The 18,752-nt window shown below is 45.7% G+C and overlaps 1 protein-coding gene across 1 annotated transcript in view; it reads right to left on the reverse strand.

Moving 5' to 3' along the window:
- Positions 1–2,430: 2,430 nt before the first annotated feature.
- LOC115127833 (intermembrane lipid transfer protein VPS13C-like) overlaps positions 2,431–18,752 on the reverse strand; it is a 184,301-nt gene continuing 167,979 nt past the window's right edge. The window contains 5 exon segments of the mRNA XM_065016450.1: positions 2,431–3,783; positions 3,880–3,963; positions 4,288–4,411; positions 6,265–6,356; positions 10,369–10,483. Of these exon segments, the coding sequence (XP_064872522.1) occupies positions 3,682–3,783; positions 3,880–3,963; positions 4,288–4,411; positions 6,265–6,356; positions 10,369–10,483 (517 nt within the window). The 3' untranslated portion in view covers positions 2,431–3,681.

Here is an 18,752-nt window from a genome sequence, read left to right on the forward strand (position 1 = left end):
TGTATCACTAGCCACTTTAACTATGCCACTTTGTTTACTTTGTCTACATACTCATCTCATATGTATATACTGTACTCGATACCATCTACTGTATGCTGCTCTGTACCATCACTCATTCATATATCCTTATGTACATATTCCTTATCCCCTTACACTGTGTATAAGACAGTAGTTTTGGAATTGTTAGTTAGATTACTTGTTGGTTATCACTGCATTGTCGGAACTAGAAGCACAAGCATTTCGCTACACTCGCATTAACATCTGCTAACCATGTGTATGTGACAAATAAAATTTGATTTGATTTTGTATCATATGATATAACCTAACTCAGTTAGCTAGGTCGTTGGCTTCCCTCCTTGTATCATACGATATAACCCAACTCAATTAGCTAAGTCGTTGGCTTCCCTCCTTGTATCATATGATATAACCTAACTCAATTAGCTAGGTCGTTGGCTTCCTCCTTGTATCATATGATATAACCTAACTCTGTTGGCTTCCTCCTCGTATCATACGATATAACTTTACTCAATTAGCTAGGTCGTTAGCTTCCTCCTTGTTATTATAGATTAGCTAAATACGCACAGAGACAATGTATATTTAAAATATTTAATTGTTTGTTTTCAATTATTTATTTGATACACCAAGGTCAGCAGGATAGATTAGGGCAGAATACGTAGTTATTTGTATAGATGACAGCAACATATATGAAATGTAACGTTGCATAGTTTTCAGTACACTGGTCATTGAACTCTTCACTGGTCTACGTAGTCTATATCAGATGTATACGTTACATGAACTAACAGGTATTACAAAATTAACTCCCATTTCAAGATAGACTGATATTATGTCAGGAAAATGATTGTTCATCAAAAGGGAACATTTGAAAGAGTTAAGTGCATATTTCTCCTCCAAAAACAAGATAAACCTGTAGAAACGATGAATAACTGACTTGTCAATACCATCGTCCGTGTAAACACCTCTGTTTGTACAGCAGTCAGATCAACGAATCATTGACACCCTTAAATCAGACATCTAAACAGCCCCTCTGTAAACAGACATCTAAACAGCCCCTCTGTTTGTACAGCAGTCAGATCAACGAATCATTGACACCCTTAAATCAGACATCTAAACATCCCCTCTGTTTGTACAGCAGTCAGATCAACGAATCATTGACGCCCTTAAATCAGACATCTGTAAACATTACAAAGAAAAACAAAGACAAAACAAACAAACACATTTTTATAGATCCTTCGTCTAATTTATATATATATATATTGTTTTTTATTGTAACTCTTTTCAATTACAAATCATTAATTCTGGAGGGATCTGTGTAAACGAAAAACAACAACCTTCCTATCATTGATTCTGGAGGGATCTGTGTAAACGAAAAACAACAACCTTCCTATCATTGATTCTGGAGGGAATTGTGTCAACAGATTTGATTTCTTCTCCATAAGGCAGCAGTGACTCATTAATAAACAGGACTGTAAACACTAATGCATGGCTTTTCTTTAGTGCAAATGTGTGTTGGGCAGTACAGTAGCAGTGTGTTGGGCTGGGCAGTACAGTAGCAGTGTGTTGGGCTGTACAGTAGCAGTGTGTTGGGCTGGGCAGTACAGTAGCAGTGTGTTGGGCAGTACAGTAGCAGTGTGTTGGGCTGGGCACTACAGTAGCAGTGTGTTGGGCTGGGCAGTACAGTAGCAGTGTGTTGGGCTGGGCACTACAGTAGCAGTGTGTTGGGCTGGGCACTACAGTAGCAGTGTGTTGGGCTGGGCAGTACAGTAGCAGTGTGTTGGGCTGGGCACTACAGTAGCAGTGTGTTGGGCTGGGCACTACAGTAGCAGTGTGTTGGGCTGTACAGTAGCAGTGTGTTGGGCTGGGCAGTACAGTAGCAGTGTGTTGGGCTGGGCAGTACAGTAGCAGTGTGTTGGGCTGGGCAGTACAGTAGCAGTGTGTTGGGCTGGGCAGTACAGTAGCAGTGTGTTGGGCTGGGCAGTACAGTAGCAGTGTGTTGGGCTGGGCAGTACAGTAGCAGTGTGTTGGGCTGGGCAGTAGCAGTGTGTTGGGCTGGGCACTACAGTAGCAGTGTGTTGGGCTGGGCAGTACAGTAGCAGTGTGTTGGGCTGGGCACTACAGTAGCAGTGTGTTGGGCTGGGCAGTAGCAGTGTGTTGGGCTGGGCACTACAGTAGCAGTGTGTTGGGCTGGGCAGTACAGTAGCAGTGTGTTGGGCTGGGCAGTACAGTAGCAGTGTGTTGGGCTGGGCAGTACAGTAGCAGTGTGTTGGGCTGGGCAGTAGCAGTGTGTTGGGCTGGGCAGTACAGTAGCAGTGTGTTGGGCTGGGCAGTACAGTAGCAGTGTGTTGGGCTGGGCAGTACAGTAGCAGTGTGTTGGGCTGGGCACAGTAGCAGTGTGTTGGGCTGGGCAGTACAGTAGCAGTGTGTTGGGCTGGGCAGTACAGTAGCAGTGTGTTGGGCTGGGCAGTACAGTAGCAGTGTGTTGGGCTGGGCAGTACAGTAGCAGTGTGTTGGGCTGGGCAGTAGCAGTGTGTTGGGCAGTACAGTAGCAGTGTGTTGGGCTGGGCAGTACAGTAGCAGTGTGTTGGGCTGGGCACTACAGTAGCAGTGTGTTGGGCTGGGCACTACAGTAGCAGTGTGTTGGGCTGGGCAGTACAGTAGCAGTGTGTTGGGCTGGGCAGTAGCAGTGTGTTGGGCTGTACAGTAGCAGTGTGTTGGGCTGGGCAGTACAGTAGCAGTGTGTTGGGCTGGGCAGTAGCAGTGTGTTGGGCTGGGCAGTAGCAGTGTGTTGGGCTGGGCAGTACAGTAGCAGTGTGTTGGGCTGGGCAGTACAGTAGCAGTGTGTTGGGCTGGGCAGTACAGTAGCAGTGTGTTGGGCTGGGCAGTACAGTAGCAGTGTGTTGGGCTGGGCAGTACAGTAGCAGTGTGTTGGGCTGTACAGTAGCAGTGTGTTGGACTGGGCAGTACAGTAGCAGTGTGTTGGGCTGGGCAGTACAGTAGCAGTGTGTTGGACTGGGCAGTACAGTAGCAGTGTGTTGGGCAGTACAGTAGCAGTGTGTTGGACTGGGCAGTACAGTAGCAGTGTGTTGGGCTGTACAGTAGCAGTGTGTTGGGCTGGGCAGTACAGTAGCAGTGTGTTGGGCTGGGCAGTACAGTAGCAGTGTGTTGGGCTGGGCACTACAGTAGCAGTGTGTTGGGCTGGGCAGTAGCAGTGTGTTGGGCTGGGCAGTACAGTAGCAGTGTGTTGGGCTGGGCAGTACAGTAGCAGTGTGTTGGGCTGGGCAGTACAGTAGCAGTGTGTTGGGCTGGGCAGTACAGTAGCAGTGTGTTGGGCTGGGCAGTAGCAGTGTGAGGAACAGTGTACTGGCTGAGCAGTGGTGACATTCTGAGTAGTGATCACCTACTGAGTAGTGATCACATCAGGCTGGGTAACCATGACATCATTCTGGGTAACTATGACATCATTCTGGGTGGTGATCACCTACTGAGTAGTGATCACGTCAGGCTGGGTAACCATGACATCATTCTGGGTAACCATGACATCATTCTGGGTGGTGATCACCTACTGAGTAGTGATCACGTCAGGCTGGGTAACCATGACATCATTCTGGGTAACCATGACATCATTCTGGGTAACCATGACATCATGCCGGGCCGGCGATGACATCAACACTTGTCTCCCAGTTTGAGAAAGCGCTGTGATTTTTGCTTCACCATCCGATGCTGCCTCTGGGCCGACTGGGCCTGCTCTATGGCCTCACACAGTTTCTACAGAGGAGGAGGAGAGGCCGTTAGGTACTGTGGGTCGAACACAAGCACACACATACACACACACACACACACATAAAGGTGTATTATCGGGACCTGGGCAGTGGCAGGGTTCTTGAGGTGCAGCACTCTCATGGGTTCCTGTCCATCTCTCTTTTGGAACTTCAGCTTGTTCTGTTCCTATAATCAGACAAAGAGTTTCAGTCCAATACAACTTGTTCTGTTCCTATAGATTCAGTCCAATACAACTTGTTCTGTTCCTATAGACCTACAAAGAGATTCAGTCCATTACAACTTGTTCTGTTCTTATAGACCTACAAAGAGATTCAGTCCAATACAACTTGTTCTGTTCCTATAGTCCTACAAAGAGATTCAGTCCAATACAACACTTAAGGAGATAAGGACTCAAGTAACTAAGTAAGCGAGCGAGTGAATTTTAAAATAGTTCCCGACTGGACCTAAGGATGCTATTTAATGTGTCAGGTCAAAATGTCTCAGGCAGACCTTGCAGTAGATCATCAGGTCTCCTCCTTCCACGTACGGAGGCCTTGAGAAATGCTCAAACAGACACTCCCACTCTTTGTTGAAGTGTCCCACAAACTCCACCTCCTTCACACACATCACTCTCCTGTAGGAGGAGAAGAGATGTCGCGGGGCAGAAGGTGATAAGGGGTGAAAATACATGACAACCTCAATATTATAATTATATTATATAATATTATAATATATATATATAATTATAATATTATAATAATTCTACTTCATCGACAGTAACGTTAATTCATACACAATGAACTGTTTAATGAATATATAGATACTGTAGATATACTCTATATCGTATCCGTCTGTCTATCTACAGTACCAGTCAAAAGTTTAGGAGACACCTACTCATTCTAGTTTTTAAAAACTATTTTCTGCATTGTAGAATTTTTAGTGAAGACATCAAAACGATGAAATAACACATATATTCATTATTATTCTGCAATGTAGAAAATAGTTGAAAATAAAGAAAAACCCTGGAATGAGCAGGTGTGTCCAAACGTTTGACTGGTCCTGTAGTTTTACACACGGTGCACTCGGAAAGTATTCAGACCCCTTTCCCACAATTTGTTACGTTACCTTAGTCTAAAATGGATTAAATACATGTTTTTCCCTCATCAATCTAAACACAATACCCAAAGACAAAGCTAAAACAGGTTTTTACAAAATGTTGCTAATTTATTACAAATTAAAAAACTGAAATACCTTATTTACATAACTATTCAGACCCCTTTGCTATGAGACTTGAAACTGAGCTCAGGTGCATCTTGTTTCCATTGATCATCTTTGAGATGTTTCTACAACCTCATTGGAGGCCACCTGTGGTAAATTCAATTGATTGGACCCGATTTGTTGTGTGTGCCTTTCCAAATCATATCCAATCAATTGAATTTACCACAGGTGGATTCCAATCAAGTTGGAGAAACATCTCAAATATGATCAATGGAAACAGGATGCACCTGATCTCAATTTCAAGTCTCATAGCAAAGGGTCTAAATTACTTACATACATAAGGTATTTATATATTTTTAATTTGTAATACATTTGCAAAAATGTCTACAAACCTGTTTTCAATTTGTCATTATAGGGTATTGTGATGCCATCATTATAGGGTATTGTGATGTCATTATGGGGTATTGTGATTTCATTATGGGGTATTGTGATGTCATTATGGGGTATTGTGATGTCATTATGGGGTATTGTGATTTCATTATGGGGTATTGTGATGTCATTATGGGGTATTGTGATGCCATTATGGGGTATTATGATGCCATTATGGGGTATTGTGATGTCATTATGGGGTATTGTGATTTCATTATGGGGTATTGTGATGTCATTATGGGGTATTATGATGTCATTATGGGGTATTGTGATGTCATTATGGGGTATTATGATGTCATTATGGGGTATTGTGATGTCATTATGGGGTATTGTGATGATGTATTGTGATGTCATTATGGGGTATTGTGATGTCATTATGGGGTATTGTGATGTCATTATGGGGTATTGTGATGTCATTATGGGGTATTGTGATGTCATTATGGGGTATGTCATTATGTGATGTCATTATGGGGTATTGTGATGTCATTATGGGGTATTGTGATGTCATTATGGGGTATTGTGATGTCATTATGGGGTATTGTGATGTCATTATGGGGTATTGTGATGTCATTATGGGGTATTGTGATGTCATTATGGGGTATTGTGTGTAGATTGATGAGAATTTGTATTTATTTAATCCATTTTAGAATAAGGCTGTAACGTAACAAAAATGTGGAAAAAAAGTCAAGGGGTCTGAATACTTTCCTTGAACGCACAATTTGTTAAAAAAGACCTTTTCAGGTTTAAGTGTCTTCCCAAACCAGTATCCCCATCATACAAACACAAAATGTCTACCCCTGAGGCACGAGTCACGTTGAACTGAAGTCTTCCATAATGTACCTGTTGGTCACTATGACGTTGGTCTTCCTGTGTCCAGGGTACAAACAGTGTTCTCTGAAGATCTCTCCTTCCAGCTGCTTGATCTCTGACCTCTGAAGGAGCAGTGTCCATGTGTGAAAACATACAAATACCCATACTAACATACTGTAAACTACATACTTAATGAGTATATACTATATACTATTAGTTCACTGCTGTGTTTGAATACCCATACTAACATACTGTATACTACATACTTAATGAGTATATACTATATACTATTAGTTCACTGCTGTGTTTGAATACCCATACTAACATACTGTATACTACATACTTAATGAGTATATACTATATACTATTAGTTCACTGCTGTGTTTGAATACCCATACTAACATACTGTAAACTACATACTTAATGAGTATATACTATATACTATTAGTTCACTGCTGTGTTTGAATACCCATACTAACATACTGTATACTACATACTTAATGAGTATATACTATATACTATTAGTTCACTTTAGTATACTGTAAACCAAACGGTATTGTTTCAGTTGAGCGTACTAGAGCGTCGCCTGTCTACCCGGAAGTTGACGCTGTTGCTATGCAACCGCGTGCTAGCTTGTAAACATTAACAAATGACTAGCTAAACATTTTACGATTTCGGGTGTGTGTTTGTATAATTCAAATCTGGAGTGCCCATAGTGCGCTCTCTGGGCCTTCGTCAAATCCAGAGCGTTGCCAGATTGTCCGTTTGTAAAATGGAGAGAGTTCAGAGTGCGAGGAGTAGGTTTGATCAGAGTGTGCACGCGAGGAGTAGGGTTGATCCGAGCGTTCAACGGCAGTCAAGCACCCAAGCTGACGTTAGCTAGCTACTTTCAGATACTAATGAGAGAACACCTCACTCTGACCATTTTACTCTCCCTAGCAGAGCTGGTTAGGCTGTTTTCATGTTATCCAGAGACTTGGTGACTAACTGTGCTAATGGTAACAATTTAATTTATATTTTTTTATGCTGACGTTTATGGGCCGTATTCTACGAGTGTAGAGCGTTTTGTAAATTCATAATTCATTCTGCGCGAGATTGCTCTGAAATCGGGAATAAGATAGCCATAGGTAACAATGTCGATTGAAACGCACAACGACTATACCACTTAGCTAAGAATGATGTGAATCATCAAGTCAATAAACGTTGGGTAATTAGATCAGCAGATCGTTAATATACTGCCTGGCAAGTTTGATCTATTAGTAGCCAATTAACGTTAGGTAACTCGCTAACATACCGGTACATACTGCTGTAATGCTATGCAGTTCGTAAGGACAGCGTAGATAATAAGTTGTCAGCCAACATAACGTGGTACAAAACTTATTTTAAAAGTTATTACATTTTCTTAACATTTGTCATAATTAGCTAAAGCAGTGAATTTGTCTCCGCATATTTTCTGACATGTTCTTAAAATCTAAAACCCTTGTGAAGCCACGCCCATTTTTCTGAAGAATTGCATTATGGGCCCTAAAAGCACGGAAAGTGTGTCCACTGCATGTACACTTCGTATTTTGCCGAATTTATAGTACAACATCCGGGACCTTTTTTCATACTAACTATATCCACGCTACGACCAAGAAGCATACTATACACTCAATTCACGTCACGAATAATATGGTTAGTGGGGTGAGTATGAGTATTGGAACACAGATCGACGTCTTCATTTGTAATCTAATAATAACAACACGATTATGTTGTAGCTAAACTTCCCTTGCTAAGCAAACTTTACCCGTAAAACGAGCAAATCATCGCAATGGATTTTCCACATGTAATTAAGTGAGTGTATATCGGTTTATTAGATTTCAGGTTGAAAGTGACATCACACACAAGACAATAGAACATAGTGAATGTATTGACCAATAGAAACAAACCATTACCCGTCACATAGTGAATGCATTGACCAATAGAAACAAAGCATTACCCCGTCACATTAACATAGTTTAAGGCAGTCAGACTAACTAGGGAGTTATGGATTGTATATATGTTGGAAAATAATGACAAAGTATCTATCAAATATAACATTAATTTGGTCATGCTTCTTTGAACAATAGCACAGTTTCTAAATCATTTAGCATGCGGTTATAGAAACTCATGTACAAACGAATGTAAGAGTATAGCATCGATATATCATTATGAGTGCATACTGTATATACAGAGAGGAAAGCTGGGATTTCCAAGGTGACGCTATGAACCTTTTATAAAAAATATTGCAAATGTCTGCTGGAGTATCGTTACTAGTCAAAAAAAAACAAAAGACTACATTTCTTTAGTAAAATATTATTTTCAATCATTTATTATTATATTATTTTTATATAGGGTAGTTTATAAGGGCTGGACAAATGATCTGCATATATTATAGCAGGCTAAATCGTTTCATTTCCTAATTGTGTAAATACGAAATAAAATTGCAAAATATTTAATTCGGCAAAAGTAATACAAAAACCCCCTGACTTAAAAAAACAAGACTGAGGTATTGTTACGGGCAGAGAGGTTTTCCCTTTGGCAAAACAATGCAGTCTTCAGCGAAGAAAACTGAATTAAGAGTCATGAAATCAGCATAGTATACACATTTACAAACCAGATATAGAAAAGGGAGTTTGAACTTTGACACAGAGCTTCACCTAATGTGTGTGTGTGTCGACATTTCAACGATCAGATATTTGAACTCCACGTCAACTGACCGTTGATAGAACTAAAGATAATTGATTACTAGGACTTGAATTACATCACGTAGAAAACACACAACCCCCATAATCAACCTCAACCCCTTCTATTCCTCATCATGCTGCATGAAGGAGAAAGAGAAAGAGAGAGAGAGAGAGAGAAGAGAAGAGAGAGAGAGGGAGAAAGAGAAGGAGAGAGAGAGAAAGAGAAGGAGAGAGAGAGAGAAAGAGAGGGAGAAAGAGAACGGAGAAAGAGAGAAAGAGAAGGAGAGAGAGAGAAAGAGAAGAGAGAGAGAGAGAGAAGGAGAGAAGGAGAAAGAGAAGGAGAGAGAGAGAAAGAAGGAGAAAGAAAGAAAGAGAAGGCGAGAAAGAGAAGGAGAGAAAGAGAAGGAGAGAGAGAGAAAGAAAAACACAAAAGGGAGGAAATTAGAAGTGGAAGTGGAAAAACACTTCAAGACCATCGGGTGCGTCAAAGAGAAAGAATGTTTCATTTCTGTAAAGACAAAAGATTAAACTCATTGGTTTCGAGACGACACTTTCAGATTGACATATAATACACTGTATAAGGAAAAAATTAAAAAATTAAAATATATAATTTAGAATAGAAAAGTGCAGAAATTGAAATAGTAAAAAGCACTAGTTGTTATATGGTCCCCTTTTTCTCCGACCTGGACAATCTACCTCCAGCAGCCATGGGTGTTTTAGTGTCCTTCTAAGGAGAAACCTGGAAAGTCTACCTCAGCCTTTGTTTTAAAGACTAACCTGGACAAAAACTCAGCCTTGGGTGTTTTAGTGTCCTTCTAAGAGAACCTGGACAAGTCTACCTCCAGATTGACAAGGTATAATACAAGTCTGCCTTGGGTGTTTTAGTGTCCTAAGGTGGGTTGCTAACCTGGACAAATCTAAGCCATGGGTGTTTTAGTGACCTTCTAAGGAGGGTTGCTAACCTGGAATCTTCCAGAATGGGTGTTTTAGAAAAGTGGGAAACCTGACAAGTCTAGTAAAAAGTGAAGCACTAGCCTTGGGTGTTTTAGTGTCCTTCTAAGGAGGGTTGCTAACCTGGGCAAGTCTACCTCCAGCAGCCATGGGTGTTTTAGTGAATGTTCATTTTGCTAACCTGGACAAGTCTACCTCCAGCAGCCATGGGTGTTTTAGTGTCCTTCTAAGGTGGGTTGCTAACCTGGACAAGTCTACCTCCAGCCTTGGGTGTTTTAGTGTCCTAAGGAGGGTTGCTAACCTGGACAAGTCTACCTCCAGCCTTGGGTGTTTTAGTGTCCTTCTAAGGAGGGTTGCTAACCTGGACAAGTCTACCTCCAGCCTTGGGTGTTTTAGTGTCCTTCTAAGGAGGGTTGCTAACCTGGACAAGTCTACCTCCAGCCATGGGTGTTTTAGTGACCTAAGGTGGGTTGCTAACCTGGAAAAGGTCGTATCCCTTGGCGTCCTCCTGGTCGTAAGGTCGGATGATTCCATCCTCTCGGATCAGTCTGACCGGCCTCAGCTTCGTCACTTCCTCTGTCGACTCTGCCACCCTGCCAATCACAATGCGCCGTCAGATCGCAACGCAAATGTCACAGATCTCACAGCCTGATCAAAATGCACCGTCATATCTCAGAGAGCCAATCAGAACGCACCGTTATATCTCAGAGAGCCAATCAGAACGCACCGTCATATCTCACAGAGCCAATCAGAACGCACCGTCATATCTCACAGAGCCAATCAGAATGCACCGTCATATCTCACAGAGCCAATCAGAAAGCACCGTTATGTCTCACAGAACCAATCAGAACGCACCGTCAGGAAGGGTTTCATGAATCAAGAGCAAGAACAAGAAGTAGTTTGCTTTCGGACCCAAACTCATAACAAAACTGCTCTGTCGTCCCAATGAGCCAGACACAGTAGCAGGGTAGGACATTACAACAAAAACCAAATCAGCACTAACAGAATCCTGCTTCTGAAAGAAATCACTAACGGAAAAAACCTGTTCAGCCCAAAGAGTGAGGCAAACGGTGCATGAGTACGTACGCGTGCACGTACGCGCGCATGTGTGTGTGTGTGTGTGTTCCAGTATCTCACCTTTCGTTATCTCTAGTGTGAAAGCATGGAACAATAATTTCATCAGGTTATCAGGAATTGATAGGTGATTCATATGCTTTGTGAAGGATAATGAATGAGGTGGTGAATGGACATAAATACTATGTGATGGGGGCTGTGTTTTGGCATCTCAGAACCACTGGGGAATTAGGAATGTTTTGGCTGAACATTAGGTACCTGAGAGGTGAGAGGAGGAGGAAGGGTGTTTATGAGAAAGCTAGGGAGGGAGGGTGGAGTAAAGTGACAGTAGAGACTGAATGGTCTACTTGGCTGTGTCCTCCAGACATAGTGCCGTTTGGAGGAGTCATTTCAGGCCCTTATCAACAATGTAAACTAGCCCAGCTACATGCCAGCACCCCCCCCCAAAACACCATTACAGTCTACGATGCATTACAGTCTATCACAGACCTGGAGTCCCCAGGGGCGATACAAAACGCCATTCCAGTCTATCACAGACCTGGAGCCCCCAGGGGGCAATACAAAACGCCATTACAGTCTATCACAGACCTGGAGCCCCCAGGGGACGATACAAAACGCCATTACAGTCTATCACAGACCTGGAGCCCCCAGGGGGCGATACAAAACGCCATTACAGTCTATCACAGACCTGGAGTCCCCAGGGGGCAATACAAAACGCCATTACAGTCTACGATGCATTACAGTCTATCACAGACCTGGAGTCCCCAGGGGCAATACAAAACGCCATTACAGTCTATCACAGACCTGGAGCCCCAGGGGGCGATGCATTACAGTCTATCACAGACCTGGAGCCCCCAGGGGACGATACAAAACGCCATTACAGTCTATCACAGACCTGGAGCCCCAGGGGCAATACAAAACGCCATTACAGTCTACGATGCATTACAGTCTATCACAGACCTGGAGTCCCCAGGGGGCGATACAAAACGCCATTACAGTCTATCACAGACCTGGAGTCCCCAGGGGGCAATACAAAACGCCATTACAGTCTACGATGCATTACAGTCTATCACAGACCTGGAGCCCCCAGGGGGCGATACAAAACGCCATTACAGTCTACGATGCATTACAGTCTATCACAGACCTGGAGTCCCCAGGGGATACAAAACAACAGTCTATCACGACCATTACAGTCTATCACAGACCTGGAGTCCCCAGGGGGCAATACAAAACGCCATTACAGTCTATCACAGACCTGGAGTCCCCAGGGGGCGATACAAAACGCCATTACAGTCTACGATGCAAAACGCCATTACAGTCTATCACAGACCTGGAGTCCCCAGGGGGCAATACAAAACGCCATTACAGTCTACGATGCATTACAGTCTATCACAGACCTGGAGCCCCCAGGGGGCGATACAAAACGCCATTACAGTCTATCACAGACCTGGAGCCCCCAGGGGTGATACAAAACGCCATTCCAGTCTATCACAGACCTGGAGCCCCCAGGGGACGATACAACTTGGGTTCCTGACATGTTGTGGATTTTATATTCTATATGTTTTTTGTGTGTTTTTTTTGCCACAAAAAAACGTTGCCAAACTGCCGATCTCTGCATGGCAGTGGTCGTGCGCTCGTGCAGTCAGCCAATCCCAGAGGAGAGAACAGGTTTGAGGAGGGGCTTCCATAAGCGATCTGACCAATGTGATGTTTAAGTTACTGAGATACAGAACGATCTGCTGAGAACAGCAGCTCTAATCTTTAAGAGATTTACGTGAACAATATAGTCTCGCTCTCTCCCAGTCTGTTCAGTCCTCATGGGTTTAGTGTAGTCGGCCAATCCCAGAGGAGAGAACAGGTGGAGGAGGGGCTTCCATAAGCGATCTGACCAATGTGCTCTCTCCCAGTCTGTTCAGTCCTCATGGGTTTAGTGTAGTCGGCCAATCCCAGAGGAGAGAACAGGTGGAGGAGGGGCAGGTGGAGGTCTGTTCAGTCCTCATGGGTTTAGTGCAGTCGGGCCAATCCCAGAGGAGAGAACAGGTGGAGGAGGGGCTTCCATAAGCGATCTGACCAATGTGACGACCAATGTGCTCTCTCCCAGTCTGTTCAGTCCTCATGGGTTTAGTCTGTTGGAACCTCACGATGCTGCAGAATGGAGCAGGGGGAGGACTCAGGGCAGAAGCAGTGTTAACAATGATGGAGGGGAGGGGTTAAATGTTGAGCGTTAACCAATCATTTCCTTTGGTTTGATCTGTAACATGTTATAACAGCATAATAACTACTTTAACATCATGCAGTCACTTACCTCTCTGACAGACAATCTGATCTATGAGAAAGACAACTAACCCTCCATGCCAGTCAAACCCCTCCCCTATAGTCCCAAACCCCTCCCTTATAGTCCCAAACCCCTCCCCTATAGTCCCAAACCCCTCCCTTATAGTCCCAAACCCATCCCCTATAGTCCCAAACCCATCCCTTATAGTCCCAAACCCCTCCCCATAGTCCCAAACCCCTCCCCATAGTCCCAAACCCCTCCCCATAGTCCCAAACCCCTCCCCATCCCAAACCCCTCCCCATAGTCCCAAACCCCTCCCCTATAGTCCCAAACCCCATCCCGTATAGTCCCTAACCCAAACCTCCCCCATAATCCCAAACCCCTCCCCCATGATCCCAAACCCCTCCCCTATGACCCCAAACCCCTCCCCTATGATCCCAAACCCCTCCCCTATGATCCCAAACCCCTCCCCATGATCCCAAACCCCTCCCCCATAATCCCAAACCCCTCCCCCCTATGATCCCAAACCCCTCCCCTATGATCCCAAACCCCTCCCCTATGATCCCAAACCCCTCCCCTATGATCCCAAACCCCTCCCCTATGATCCCAGTATGGCTGACCAGTCATTACCAAAGCTTTCCCACATCTCACCAAATACTCACTCAACAGAAAGACAAAAACAACATCTCCAAGGCATTAACTTATGAGAAAACAAAATGAAAACAGAACAGTTAACAAAATTAGTCAGAATTATAAGGTACAGAACATAAAGCACCAAACATGGTTATGACCGGCAGACAGAGACATAAATAATGTTACACAATACCACATTAAACAAACCAAATAAAATCACAATAACCCCTGTAGTCCCTTCTCTACTAACCCCTGTAGTGTCCCTCCTCTACTAACCCCTGTAGTGTCCCTCCTCTACTAACCCCTGTAGTGTCCCTCCTCTACTAACCCCTGTAGTGTCCCTCCTCTACTAACCCCTGTAGTGTCCCTCCTCTACTAACCCCTGTAGTGTCCCTCCTCTACTAACCCCTGTAGTGTCCCGCCTCTACTAACCCCTGTAGTGTCCCTCCTCTACTAACCCCTGTAGTGTCCTGTATCTCTACTAACCCCTGTAGTGTCCTGTGTCTCTACTAACCTCTGTAGTGTCCCTCCTCTACTAACCCCTGTAGTGTCCCTCCTCTACTAACCCCTGTAGTGTCCCTCCTCTACCATCCCCTGTAGTGTCCCTCCTCTACTAACCCCTGTAGTGTCCCTCCTCTACTAACCCCTGTAGTGTCCCTTCTCTACTAACCCCTGCAGTGTCCCTTCTCTACTAACCCCTGCAGTGTCCCTTCTCTACTAACCCCTGTAGTGTTCCTCCTCTACTAACCCCTGTAGTGTCCTGTGTCTCTACTAACCCCTGTAGTGTCCCGTGTCTCTACCATCCCCTGTAGTGTCCCTCCTCTACTAACCTCTGTAGTGTCCCTCCTCTACTAACCCCTGTAGTGTCCCTCTACTAACCCCTGTAGTGTCCCTCTACTAACCCCTGTAGTGTCCCTCCTCTACTAACCCCTGTAGTGTCCCTCCTCTACTAACCCCTGTAGTGTCCCTCCTGAACTAACCCCTGTAGTGTCCCTCCTCTACTAACCTCTGTAGTGTCCCTCCTCTACTAACCCCTGTAGTGTTCCTCCTCTACTAACCCCTGTAGTGTCCCGCCTCTACTAACCCCTGTAGTGTCCCTCCTCTACTAACCCCTGTAGTGTCCCTCCTCTACTAACCCCTGTAGTGTCCCTCCTCTACTAACCCCTGTAGTGTCCCTCCTCTACTAACCCCTGTAGTGTCCCTCCTCTACTAACCCCTGTAGTGTCCTGTATCTCTACTAACCCCTGTAGTGTCCCTCCTCTACTAACCCCTGTAGTGTCCCTCCTCTACTAACCCCTGTAGTGTCCCTCCTCTACTAACCCCTGTAGTGTCCTGTGTCTCTACTAACCCCTGTAGTGTCCCTCCTCTACTAACCCCTGTAGTGTCCTGTGTCTCTACTAACCCCTGTAGTGTCCCTCCTCTACTAACCCCTGTAGTGTCCCTCCTCTACTAACCCCTGTAGTGTCCCGCCTCTACTAACCTCTGTAGTGTCCCTCCTCTACTAACCTCTGTAGTGTCCCTCCTCTACTAACCCCTGTAGTGTCCTGTCCTCTACTAACCCCTGTAGTGTCCCTCCTCTACTAACCCCTGTAGTGTCCCTCCTCTACTCCCCCTACCCTCCTCTACTAACCCCTGTAGTGTCCCTCCTCTACTAACCCCTGTAGTGTCCCTCCTCTACTAACCCCTGTAGTGTCCCTCCTCTACTAACCCCTGTAGTGTCCCTCCTCTACTAACCCCTGTAGTGTCCTGTGTCTCTACTAACCCCTGTAGTGTCCCTCCTCTACTAACCCCTGTAGTGTCCTGTGTCTCTACTAACCCCTGTAGTGTCCCTCCTCTACTAACCCCTGTAGTGTCCTGTGTCTCTACTAACCCCTGTAGTGTCCCTCCTCTACTAACCCCTGTAGTGTCCTGTGTCTCTCCTAACCCCTGTAGTGTCCCTCCTCTAATAACCCCTGTAGTGTCCCTCCTCTAATAACCCCTGTAGTGTCCCACCTCTACTAACCCCTGTAGTGTCCTGTGTCTCTACTAACCCCTGTAGTGTCCCTCCTCTGCTAACCCCTGTAGTGTCCCTCCTCTGCTAACCCCTGTAGTGTCCCTCCTCTGCTAACCCCTGTAGTGTCCCTCCTCTACTAACCCCTGTAGTGTCCCGCCTCTACTAACCCCTGTAGTGTCCCTCCTCTACTAACCCCTGTAGTGTCCCTCCTCTACTAACCCCTGTAGTGTCCCTCCTCTACTAACCCCTGTTAGTGTCCCTCCTCTACTAACCCCTGTAGTGTCCCTCCTCTACTAACCCCTGTAGTGTCCCTCCTCTACTAACCCCTGTAGTGTCCTGTGTCTCTACTAACCCCTGTAGTGTCCCTCCTCTACTAACCCCTGTAGTGTCCCTCCTCTACTAACCCCTGTAGTGTCCTGTGTCTCTACTAACCCCTGTAGTGTCCCTCCTCTACTAACCCCTGTAGTGTCCTGTGTCTCTACTAACCCCTGTAGTGTCCTGTGTCTCTACTAACCCCTGTAGTGTCCCTCCTCTACTAACCCCTGTAGTGTCCCTCCTCTACTAACCCCTGTAGTGTCCTGTGTCTCTACTAACCCCTGTAGTGTCCCTCCTCTACTAACCCCTGTAGTGTCCCGCCTCTACTAACCCCTGTAGTGTCCTGTGTCTCTACTAACCCCTGTAGTGTCCCTCCTCTACTAACCCCTGTAGTGTCCCTCCTCTACTAACCCCTGTAGTGTCCCTCCTCTACTAACCCCTGTAGTGTCCCTCCTCTACTAACCCCTGTAGTGTCCCTCCTCTACTAACCCCTGTAGTGTCCCTCCTCTACTAACCCCTGTAGTGTCCCTCCTCTACTAACCCCTGTAGTGTCCCTCCTCTACTAACCCCTGTAGTGTCCCTCCTCTACTAACCCCTGTAGTGTCCCTCCTCTACTAACCCCTCTGTCCTCCTCTACTAACCCCTGTAGTGTCCCTCCTCTACTAACCCCTGTAGTGTCCCTCCTCTACTAACCCCTGTAGTGTCCCTCCTCTACTAACCCCTGTAGTGTCCTGTGTCTCTACTAACCCCTGTAGTGTCCCTCCTCTACTAACCCCTGTAGTGTCCCTCCTCTACTAACCCCTGTAGTGTCCCTCCTCTACTAACCCCTGTAGTGTCCTGTGTCTCTACTAACCCCTGTAGTGTCCTGCGTCTCTGCTAACCCCTGTAGTGTCCTGTGTCTCTACTAACCCCTGTAGTGTCCCTCCTCTACTAACCCCTGTAGTGTCCTGTCTCTCTACTAACCCCTGTAGTGTCCCTCCTCTACTAACCCCTGTAGTGTCCTGTGTCTCTACTAACCCCTGCAGTGTCCCTCCTCTACTAACCCCTGTAGTGTCCCACCTCTACTAACCCCTGTAGTGTCCTGTGTCTCTACTAACCCCTGTAGTGTCCCTCCTCTACTAACCCCTGTAGTGTCCCTCCTCTACTAACCCCTGTAGTGTCCCTCCTCTACTAACCCCTGTAGTGTCCCTCCTCTACTAACCCCTGTAGTGTCCCGTCCTCTACTAACCCCTGTAGTGTCCCTCCTCTACTAACCCCTGTAGTGTCCCGCCTCTACTAACCCCTGTAGTGTCCCTCATCTACTAACCCCTGTAGTGTCCCTCCTCTACTAACCCCTGTAGTGTCCCTCTACTAACCCCATGTAGTGTCCCTCTACTAACCCCTGTAGTGTCCTGTGTCTCTACTAACCCCTGTAGTGTCCCGTCTCTACTAACCTCTGTAGTGTCCTGTGTCTCTCTACTAACCCCTGTAGTGTCCCACCTCTACTAACCCCTGTAGTGTCCTGTCTCTCTACTAACCTCTGTAGTGTCCTGTGTCTCTCTACTAACCTCTGTAGTGTCCTGTGTCTCTCTACTAACCCCTGTAGTGTCCTGTGTCTCTATTTGTCTCTCTACTAACCCTGTAGTGTCCTGTGTCTCTATAACCCCTGTAGTGTCCTGTATCTGTAACCCCTAGTGTCCTGTCCTCTACTAACCCTGTAGTGTCCCTCTCTACTAACCCCTGTAGTGTCCTGTCCTCTACTAACCCTGTGTGTCCTGTGTCTCTACTAACCCCTGTAGTGTCCTGTGTCCTCTACTAACCCCTGTAGTGTCCCTCCTCTACTAACCCCTGTAGTGTCCTGTCTCTCTACTAACCCCCTGTAGTGTCCCTCTGTCTCCCTAGTGTCCCTACTACCCCTGTAGTGTCCTGTATCTTACTAACCCCTGTAGTGTCCTGTCTCTCTCTACTCACCCCTGTAGTGTCCTGTATTTGTCTCTAGTGTCCTGTGTCTCTCTACTAACCTCTGTAGTGTCCTGTGTCTCTCTACTAACCTCTGTAGTGTCCTGTATTTGTCTCTACTAACCTCTGTAGTGTCCTGTGTCTCTCTACTAACCTCTGTAGTGTCCTGTATTTGTCTCTAGTGTCCTGTGTCTCTCTACTAACCTCTGTAGTGTCCTGTGTCTCTCTACTAACCCCTGTAGTGTCCCTCCTCTACTAACCCCTGTAGTGTCCTGTCTCTCTACTAACCTCTGTAGTGTCCTGTATTTGTCTACTAACCCCTGTGTGTCCTGTGTCTCTACTAACCCCTGTAGTGTCCTGTGTCTCTCTACTAACCCCTGTAGTGTCCTGTATAACCCCTGTAGTGTCCCTCCTCTACTAACCCCTGTAGTGTCCCTCCTCTACTAACCCCTGTAGTAACCCCTGTAGTGTCCTGTAGTGTCCCTCCTACTAACCCCTGTAGTGTCCCTCCTCTACTAACCCCTGTAGTGTCCCTCCTCTACTAACCCCTGTAGTGTCCCTCCTCTACTAACCCCTGTAGTGTCCCTCCTCTACTAACCCCTGTAGTGTCCCTCCTCTACTAACCCCTGTAGTG

Source organism: Oncorhynchus nerka, unplaced genomic scaffold, assembly GCF_034236695.1.
Source record: "Oncorhynchus nerka isolate Pitt River unplaced genomic scaffold, Oner_Uvic_2.0 unplaced_scaffold_979, whole genome shotgun sequence".
Lineage (NCBI taxonomy): Eukaryota > Metazoa > Chordata > Actinopteri > Salmoniformes > Salmonidae > Oncorhynchus > Oncorhynchus nerka.